At 48.6% G+C, this 10,528-nt stretch overlaps 1 protein-coding gene across 1 annotated transcript; it reads right to left on the bottom strand.

Moving 5' to 3' along the window:
* Window positions 1-250: 250 nt before the first annotated feature.
* On the bottom strand, window positions 251-9,587 carry LOC123445360 (conserved oligomeric Golgi complex subunit 4). Its single transcript, XM_045122332.1, has 2 exons — window positions 7,884-9,587; window positions 251-1,139 (listed from the first exon to the last, which is right to left on the bottom strand). Exons 1-2 carry the CDS (start codon window positions 9,534-9,536, stop codon window positions 510-512), a joined length of 2,283 nt encoding a protein of 760 aa, XP_044978267.1. The 5' UTR covers window positions 9,537-9,587; the 3' UTR covers window positions 251-509.
* Between the last annotated feature and the right edge of the window lie 941 nt (window positions 9,588-10,528).

Raw genomic sequence — 10,528 nt, 5'->3', positions numbered from 1 at the left:
TATATTTTGAAACGGAGGAAGCATTCATGATCCATAAGTTAGGATAGGCACGGTGATAGTTAAGTTCCACCCATCCCTGTCCATGACAAAAAAAAATTGGTGAATTTTAGTCCTTTAAACCTTTTCATACCAAAGCTTTTCTTTACATCTCTATCTTTCTATTAACCTCCATCCTACTATGTCGACTAGCACCACCTCAACCGCATACACCATGGCACATCTCCTTATATACACCACTGAAACAACGTTCTAAATTGAAACATTTTACAAACAAAGATTTCCCAAAGTAGTATGTCACAAGTTACAACCCACATTACACACACATACGTTTGCCATACATCTGCAAGTTCATACACACACACACGGCACATCACAAATCAACAAATTCACCATTTCAATTAGGATTAAAGAAGTGGGACTATCCATGATAGCAAGTGACAAAAACCAGGAAAACATTTCATCATATATCACATACAAAAGAACTACAGTGTGTATTTTAAATGCACAAGTTAGAGTCTCAAAGCAGAAATTGCTTCGGGCCTGAAGTCGATCCTGAGCCCTAAGACCCTCCTCACCTCCGCAGGTGTCAACAGCCACGTCAGATGCCCAGCATTGTCACCCCAGAAATCCAGTATCTCAGATACACGCTCAAAGTTCAGGATGGTTGACATCTGGGAAAGCCTCGAGAACTTGTCTCGGACTGGTCTTTGTGACATCTCCGAGAAATGGTTGATCAGGGAGCGAACCTCCTTGTCGAGCTGCAAGCCACCGAGCTGACTGAACCTCTTCTGCATCATAATAACCTCGAGCCTCTTGACAATGAAGTCGATGACCAGGTGCACAAAAGAATCATAGTTGTTCGATGTCATCATTGGCTGGAGCCATGTGACGTTCGTGTCGACTGCAAGGAGAAGCTTCTGCACCCATGGGTCATTCACCTCGTTTTCCCCGTATTCGGCATCATCCAGCTCGTAGCTTACAGTGGTAACCGTGTCAAGTACAGGACGAATGCGGGGCGCGATAGATGCCACCAAATGCTCCAGCCCAGAATAAAGGATCTTCTTGTAGGAAGCATTGATTTCACCTAGCTCCGATAAACACGACTTGATCTTCTCCCGGTCAGCAGGAGCATGAAAAATCTGATGAAAAGCAGCAGGGCAGTTCAGTTGGCAGACATGACTATAAGATCATATTGAAATTAAGTTACCATAGCTCAATCAAAACATTAGCTGTTTTACACAAGACCGAGGAATTAAGGAGCAGCACATAAGAGCTATACAATTTGGAAGTGAGTTAATCCCTCCATTAATTTCAGAAGAGAATATTTTTCCTCCAATCTCTTTTACTTGTCACTTTGGACAGGGATACAGTACAATATATACCTTGACCATTAGTTCCTCTTTCCATTACAAATACACAAATAAAATATACTCCCTCTGTCTCAAAATGTAAGACGTTTTTTGACAGTATGAAGTGTCAAAAAATATCTTACATTTTGAGACAGAGGGAGCATAATATTAAATTGTAAACAAAAAATTGAAGGCAAACTGTAATGATGTGGAAGCACTTTTGATGACCAATCTAGTAAATAGTAGAGTATCATTTCCATATGACCAATAAAAAATACTTGTGTATATTGGTGGTCAAAAGTTTAGAAGGTTTATTGCATGCATAAAAGGATGAAATCCACTTGTGAACATAAGAGTACTACATACATAGAATTTTTGCAAACAAGAGATTCCATTAATGTTTGTTTGCAATGTGAATGCATTTTAAATGTGCACTTACTTCTTCTGTAATCACATTGACTTTGATAGTAAACCACATGAAATTGTTATTTGAAAGAACACAGTATGTTTCAGGAGTGGTCAGTTACCCGCAAGCACTATAAACCTCACAATCAAGCATCTCATGATCAATGCTCGTAGTCTTATTTCATATACATAGAAATTCACTTCAAAGATAGCCCGCCAAACAACTTCAGCCAAGGCATAAAATTTTCAATTTGCCAAAGTGGAGTATATCTGCCAATGTGCTTTACTGGGGTATCATATTTTACTATTGTAATATTGTTCTCAATTATTCAATGTTCCGAATATCGACCAGTTAACTGCAGTTAACTGTTATTCAGACCCCTCCCGAAACGAGAAAAGTGTTATTCGAGTCCATTAACTGGGAGAGCCAGTTAATCCGTCTGACAAGCCGATTTATTGGCTGGGCTGATTAACTGGAAAGCATTTTTTGGCCCAAAACTACTCTCATATGCCAAGAACAGAAGCACTACTCTCCTATGTTGTGTTGTTCTGTAAATGCTGATGTACTACTGCTGCTGCTGTGCTCCTCTCTTGTGTGATGTACAAGTAGTATTGTTGCTGTGCTGCTCTCCTTTGATGTTAGATTGTGATGTATAATTACTGCTGCTGTGTTGTTGCTGCTGCTCTTCTATGTTGATCTACACATCATCACAACATCAAGGTAACACTCTTCCTTGTTGCTATGTAGCATAGGATTGCATACTTAGACATTCAGTACAATGCATGTTGCTATGTAGCCTAGGATATATAGATATTGCCCTAGTTAACCTACCAATAAATGGGTGGTAGAAACTAGGGTTCTACCAGCCCTCTGCCTTAGGTTATAAGGGTAGGAGGGAGGTTGCAGGAGACGAGGGTGCCGCGGCCGGCACGCGGAGCCGTCTCGGCGTAGGGAGGAGGCGGTGGCTAGGGTTAGGGTTCCGGCTCCTCCGGGAGCCGGGCAATAGAATTGTCTTATTGCTTGATTCCAAAAGAGCTGTTTACATCGGTTTATATAATCTCGATAACTTGGACTCTAAGATAACTAAGATAACTTGGACTCTAAGATAACTAAGATAACTTGGGCTAAGCCCCTAATATTATTAAGATAACTGGGCCTCTGATCATAACATTTCTCCCCGCCTGCGCAAACAGCTCGTCCTCGAGCTGGATGTCTAGAAAATATTTGCGGAATTCCTTGAGCTGCTCCCAAGGTGCCTTCGAAGGGTTGAGCTAGTCCGAAGTATGTCGTGCATCAAGGCCTGGAATGTCGCCGGCGCATTGGAGAGACCAAAAAGCATCACCAAAAACTCGAAGTGATCGTGATGGTAGCCAGAACGCAAGTCGAGCGTAGGGAATAAGCGTGGCCCTTGTGGCTTTTCCCGGAGCTCCGCCATGACCGGTATAGGAAAATTGACCCTCGTTGTCGTCGTGGTAGTGAGAGCACGGTAATCGAGGCAGAAACGCCACAAGCCCCCGGGCTTGTGAACAAGGAGCACCGGTAAAAGGTCGCCGTGCCGTTGCAGGAGATGAGCCAACAAGGGCGGCTCGGAGTCTGCTATGGCGGTCGACAGCTGAGAGGGAAATGCTGGAGAAGTGCCACCCTCGCCCTTCCAATGCACCATGCGCCCTTGACGCCAGAAAGTCATGGTCAGTGCGTCGAAGTCCCAAAGGATGGGTCCGAGCGTCCGCAAGAAGTCGACGCCGAGGATGAAGTCGTAGTCGCCCAAGTCGATGTCGACGCACGTGATGGCGAAGGACTCGTCGCCGATGAGGATGGGAACCTGCTGCGCAATTCCGTGGCAGCGGAGACAGTCACCATTAGCCTCGGTAACTCGGAGCTGCTCGCCGCCCGTCGGCTGGAGGGCCAGGCGATGCATGGTAGACGCGAGCAGGAAGTTGTGTGTAGAGCCCGTGTCCAGGAGAGCTAAGAGGCGCTCCCCATTAACCGTCACTGGCAACAGCATCGTTGTTTCCGTTCGTATGCCGACAAGGGCATGCAAGGAGACCACGAGAGCGGTGGCTGACGTCGGGGCTGCCGCCTCGGCAAGCTCGGAGGGAGCTGTATCCTCCGCGACATAGTCGTCCGCCTCCAGATAGAAGAGGCGCGGGCAGACGTGGCCTGGCATGTAGGGCTCATCGCAGTTGAAACATAACCACATAACCCCTGGCGACGACGCTCGTTTTGTTCGGCCAGGGTTAGCCGACGGAACGGTCGAGTTGCTGCTGTGGCGGGCGTCCCTGTCGCCGGCTGGGCAGGCTGGCTGGGTGCAGACATAGCCGGCTGAGCGAGCTGCCTGGGCCAGGAACGCCTGCTGCATAGCCACCGCCCGCTGCTCGAACGCACGGGCATAGTACATGGCCGTCTGGATGTCCTGTGGTCCGCGCATCTCGACGTCCACGCGGATGTGGTCGGGGAGGCCCCGACGAAGAGCTCGGCCCACTGGCGAGTCGTCACGCCAGGCGCGTGACACGCCAGGGCCTGGAAGCGATCGGCGAAGTCCTGCACCGTGGAGGTGAAGGGTAGGCGGCCAAGCTCCGCCAACCGGCTCCCTTGGATCGGAGGCCCGAAATGTAGGAGGCGGAGCTCGCGGAAACGCTCCCATGGAGGCATGCCGCCCTCGTCCTGCTCGAGAGCGTAATCCCACGTCTGTGCGGCACCTCGAAGGTGATATGAAGCGAGCCAGGTCCGATCCGACACTGGCGTCTGTTGCCCCCGAAAAAACTGGTCACATTGGTTGAGCCAGCTCAGGGGGTCCTCCGTGCCGTCATAGGTGGCGAAGTCCAGTTTGGCGAAGCACGGCGTGTGGGTAGAGCCGCCCTGGCGGTACGGCTCGTCGGCGCGGAGTAGTGCAGGGGTCGGCACTGAGTACCCGTCGGGGCCGGCGAAGCTGGAGGGCCCGCCGTACTGCGGGGGTGGCGCCAGTGGCGACTAGATGTGCGGCGGCGCCGAGGCCGTCGTGTACACCGACTGTGACGACTCGGTCACCCAGGCCGGTAGCGGCGACGGCGAGGGGGGAAACCGGAGCTGGTGGATCGACACCCCCGGCACAGAGGTAGGGTGCGGCCCGGAGGTGGTTTGTGGCGGCGGCGACAGCTGCAGGGTCGGCTGCAGCGGCCCAGCCGAGGGTGGCGGAGGCAGCTGCAGCGGCCAGGCGAGCGTGGCGGTTGCCGCCAGCAGCGGCTGCTGCCAGGGCGGCCAGGACGGGCCGACGCTGGCTGGTGGTGGCGCGGCTGGCTGCGGCCCGTAGGGCACGACCAGGTATAGCCGGATGCCCTGGACGGCGGTAGCCAGGTCGCGGATCGCGCCGGTCAGCTCCTCCGGGGTGAGGATGGCCGGAGGCGGCGCGGCAGAAGAGGCCGGCGCAGGCAGGTGCGGCCCGCCGGCCATGAAGATCATCGGAGTGGTGGGGGGATGACGGCGCAACGGTGGAGACGGGCGGCGGTGATGACATGATCGAACCAGAGCCTCGTGATACCAAACTGGTAGAAACTAGGGTTCTACCGGCCCTCTGCCTTAGGTTATAAGGGTAGGAGGGAGGTTGGAGGAGACGAGGGCGCCGCGGCCGGCGCGACGGCGCCGTCTCGGCGTAGGGAGGAGGCGGCGGCGAGTAGAGGAGGCGGTCGCTAGGGTTAGGGTTCCGGCTCCTCTGGGAGCCGGACAATAGAATTGTCTTATTGCTTGATTCCAAAAGAGCTGTTTACATCGGTTTATATAATCTCGATAACTTGGACTCTAAGATAACTAAGATAACTTGGACTCTAAGATAACTAAGATAACTTGGGCTAAGCCCCTAATATTATTAAGATAACTGGGCCAGTTTGGCTAACTGGGCCTCTGATCATAACAATGGGTTACCACTTTATTCAGTTATAAACTGCCTATTCGCCAATTAATCCCTTATCAGCCCTCGACCGATATCGTACCAGTTACTGATATCCTAAACATTGCAATTATCTCTGTTTCTTAATTTCTTCTTTCTAACCAGTTATGTGTGTAAACTATGTTGTTTGTCAACTTGAACTGCTGAGGACTATACTTCAACTGCAATCTCCTTGCAGTTTGCAACATTAATAACACGGATTTGTTCGAATCATCTGGATATTGATTTTAGGTCCTACACTACAATCCACTTATAGGGTTAAAAAAAAGGGTCCTCTATTGTGGTACATATATATAATTAATAATATATCTCCATGACCCTTGTTTGTCTTGATCATGAAAACAATATATCCTGGTCAGACAGAACATCACAATGAATACTGAATATTTTAATTGACAATGCTATTTCCATCACAATATCTTTCTGACAAATGCAAACATGATACATTTAAGCTTCTTTAATATAGATATATTTGTTCAACACTGAAACATTTAAGCTGCTTTGTAGTAGGCAGGCTGCTTGTAATTTCGGTGGAGGGCTCCTACCTCCTAGGCAGCATGGTGCAGCAAGGGTTCAGGGTTGTAACTCGTAATAGTATACATATGTTTATGAATATTAGTTTAGCTTACTAGAAATCTGACTGGCGATAAAGTACTAGTAATGTTAGGACATGCTGCTTGGACAACTGCGCCCACAGCTGGGAAAGTAATGAAAACTTGTTGACACCGTGGTCATACCATATCTTTTAGGCATGCGAAGCATAATACAATGCTCTTTCATACTATTATCTTCTATTGAACTTCAAGTTTATGAGCAAGTAGTTACAATCTTTTCGTTTGTTGTTGCCTGCAGTTAGTTCCAGACAATATTCACTTTTCATTCAAACTTAGTTGAACATTTAGAAGGAGATGCTCTTGAGTCAAGAGAACCTTCATTCCAGCAAGGAAGATTGCAAAAGAACATGGTTTTGACATGTAAACTGATGTGTGTACTTGTCCATTTAACCAGACTGAGAAACTGTGCCTACAATTAATTTCATTTCATTTATGTTCCAACTATGTTGACATGCATCTCAAGAGCCATGTGTTCTTACTTTGCAGGACAGCAGAACACATGTGTTGGGTCTCTTCGAGTTGAGGACAACAATCTAAGCGCTATCCATGCCAATTATGTGAACATCATGTCCAAGAATATTCAAGTTCATAAGAGGATTTGTGGTGTAGCCTTAGTTGCAAAAATGAACATATATATATGGCACTGTGGGTACCACATTTCAGCATTTTGTGTCAGTGGTACTTCCATACTTGGTAGTGGACACTGGTTTCTCGTAACTGTTGTACACCAAAACTAGCTACATGCATATTTATACACCATATAGTCTGGTGCTGAAGAGTGAAGAGTGCTATTCTGCAAACGTGTTTCATAACTATGATGTTATGTTATTAGATAAATTTTGCTGCTTAAATAATGGGAAACCACTACATCAAGTTGGTCATAAATTGGTCCTAACCCATAAACTAGTAACACAGAAATCCATTGGAACTATTGAAACTCTGAAGTACAGAAAGGTCATTAGAGGCAGTATAAGACTAAGTATTTAACTACTAATTTGACATTTTTGATATTTTAGTCTGATATAGATATAGATGCGAGTGAAATATTTCAGTTTACTTAGCATTTTGATCAAGCTCATGGAATAAAGTGAATGGTTCAGGAAATGATCATCATTTTCTGGCTCTAAATGTATTTGGAACAGGATAAAAGTTAGTGGGTTCATAGTTTCTTGTCCTTCTATCAAATATGACAGCAGTCGCACTATCATAACAATTGGCACACAAGTTCTATTATTGCCAAGTAAAGAGGTTTGCAACCACATAAACATGAGAAGTGCCTAAGAAGTTATGAACACAACAAGTAATTGGAGCTAACTGAATAGCTTGCAGTTCAAAGAAGGTGCATGCAACCCTTAATGTTTGGAATAGTTTGTGTCTGTTCATGACATAATGATACTACTACCAACTACTTTCTAGAGAATGTCACCATGTTGTGGACTTCTTACTTAACAGAAATTGCAAACTAGAGAACACGCAGCAGAAGCATACCTACTGAAATGATTTCATCTTAATTGAATGCGTACAAAGCTTAATTAACAAATATGTGCCAGCGTTAACATAGACAAACAGGTAGGAGACAAAAATAAACTCACCTCTGCACAGAGCTCCTCAACCTCATGGCGGAGCTTCAGGACATACTCTGAGCTCACATCCATGTTGTTCAGCGCAGTCGCAATCTCCTCACCAGTCTTCTGAACTCCAACACCACCTAGGAAGAGCTTTGCACCCAAGTTTGGCTCCCTCATTCTCCACTGTAGTGCCTCCTGGAACTCATTGCTTAGTAGGCTCGTTGCCCCACCAAGCACAGCAAGTAGCGAGTTGATGCTTGCAGTGAATGCTGCCCGGCGGCAGCAGCTCTGCAGTAGAAAGAACACATCGTCGACCATTGAGGTGGTGAGACCATCAGGCACTGGCTCATCAATCTGGATGGCCTTCCTTATGTTTTCCACCATGAAGAACTCCTCCAAGATCACATAATACCCAGTCAAATCCTTCTCCATTTTATTAAAGCTACCATTACGGAAGGCTTTCATGGCTTGCGGACCGAGTTCAGGCTTGACATCCCTCAGTCCACGGATCTTGTTCACCATAAACTCAGTATAGTCTTCACCAAGTTGTGTCAATGCCAGAATCTCCTCAAGATAAATCTCAACCTCCCTGGGGTCAGGTCCTTCGCTACCACCTGCAGCGTTGGCCACTGAACCCATGACCGAGAGAAGGTTCTTGGTATAGGAGTTTATATCCGATGAAAGACGGGCAAGCTTGCGGTAATCGGCATAACGGCGCAGGATCTGGGTGCCCCTAGAGTCGCATTCCTCCTGCAGCTCGATGATGGCGTAGGCGACACCATCCTCACCCCGTAGCTCACGAAGCACAGCGTCATTCTCCTCAACAGCGAGCACAATATCCTTGAAGAGACGGGTGAGGCAGCCTACGAAATCAGGGCGCTCCGAGGTAGGCTGGGTTGCAGAGATGAGGTCCGTGAGGTGCTCGAAGTCTGCGCGGGCGCGGAGGGCGACGACCTTCTTGAGGTAGGCGACGTAGACCTGGAGGCCCTCCGGCGCGAGGTCGAGGAGGGGGAAGAGGCGCACGAGCCGCAGCACGGCGGGGTGGTCCTGGGCGTCGACCGCGGCGGAGAGCCTCCGCCGCGCGAGGCCCTCGAGGCGGCGCTTGATGTCGAGCAGGTCGCGGCGGAGGTCGTCGTCGGTGGGGAACCGCGCGTCGATGGCGAGGAACTCGTGCGCGGCGGTGGCGGCGGCAGCGAGGTCGTCGGCCGCCAGGGCGCGGCGCGCGGCGTCGAGCGCGCGGGAGCGGTCGAGGGCCGCCTCAGCGCGGGCCAGGGCGGACTCGGCGCGGGAGTGCGCCGCGTCGAGGTGGCGGACGCGGGAGGAGAGCGCCTCGGCGAGCGCGGCGGTGGAGGAGGAGGACTCCCTGAGCGCGGCGGCGTCGGAGGCGGCGAGGGAGAGGAGCGGCGGGGCGGAGCGGAGCAGGGACGCGGCGGCGCGGTCGAGGTCGGGGCGGCGGGCGAGGAGCGCGTCGAGGCGGGCGTCGAGGGCGCGCTGGTAGGCGACGCACTCGTGGAGCAGGCGGGTGGCGGCGCCGGCGTCGGTGAGGCCGCGGAGGGCGGCGAGGGAGGCCGGGTCGCCGAAGTCAAGGGACGGGGCGGCGTCGGCGGACACATCGGCGGCAGCGGCTGAGTCCGGGCGCGGGGAGCGGGGGGTGGGCATGGCGGACGGCACGGCCATGGCCGCCGGCGGGCAGGGTGGATCTCAGTGAGATCGGGGATCTGGAGCTCTTCGCCGTGGTGGGGGTTGCTGCAGCGTGGGAGAAATGCGTGCTATGCTGCTTTCGTTCGCCTTTTTTCCTTTTCAAAAAACACTCCCTCCATTTTTATCCTAAGTCAAAATTTATAAAGTTTGATCAAATTTATTCATAACAGTCTAAACTTCCATAATAAAAAATATAGATGATGTGAAAATATATTGAATGGCGATATCAATGGTATTGATTTGCTATTGTGAATGTTAGTAATTTTTTATATAAACTTGGTCGAAGTTTACAAAGTTTGATTCGAGATAAACTTAATATGCGACGTAAATAAAAACAAAAAGATGATGTACTATACTTTCGTTTGTTTGTTTTTAAAATGAGGTCTATTTGTCATATCTATTAATTAAGAAAGAAGAGAATAGAGTTTTATGTAGAACACGGAATGCCGGTGCGGTGCTATGGGGCATTAATATATGTTTTGCCAGTTGCATATATAACATAATGCGTGTCAAATTTTACATGTATAGAAATGATAACCCATAAAAATCAAAAAGTAATTGAAATCCACTTCACTTATGATGTAAGTTGATAAGAAATCTGATAGAAAGTGGTGTATGTAAAGAGCAATAATACAACTGATTATTTGTTTCAAACTTAGATCTACTTGATGGGTTTAAAATATATCCTTACAGTGTGAGGATTGTTGTCTTAAAATCTATTTGTATGATACAATGTGAGTCGCATTCCGGTTTTAATGAGTTACAAATTGTTGGCTGCCTATATGTCACTTGGATGGTATTTTATATAAAAACGACATGTTAGGCTATATGATATTTATGTCACCACATAGCAGCGGCTCCTCCTTTCTCCTTTTCTTAAAGGAAAAAAAGCAACCACTCCTCTAAATCACTCACCGCATGGCCGCCTTGTACTCATCCCTTAGAGTCAGTCAGCCACCGGGTATCGT

Source organism: Hordeum vulgare, chromosome 3H (genome assembly GCF_904849725.1).
Source record: "Hordeum vulgare subsp. vulgare chromosome 3H, MorexV3_pseudomolecules_assembly, whole genome shotgun sequence".
Lineage (NCBI taxonomy): Eukaryota > Viridiplantae > Streptophyta > Magnoliopsida > Poales > Poaceae > Hordeum > Hordeum vulgare.
The sequence above is the reverse complement of the archived record's forward strand: the minus strand, read 5'-3'. Positions and strand labels throughout refer to the sequence as shown.

Bases quoted from the DNA above. Each gene is read 5' to 3' on its own strand.
- LOC123445360 (XM_045122332.1), bottom strand. From the start codon at position 9,536: ATGGCCGTGCCGTCCGCCATGCCCACCCCCCGCTCCCCGCGCCCGGAC. The intron at 1,140-7,883 runs GTGAGTTTATTT...GCTTTTCATCAG, and splicing joins TTGAGGAGCTCTGTGCAGAG to ATTTTTCATGCTCCTGCTGA.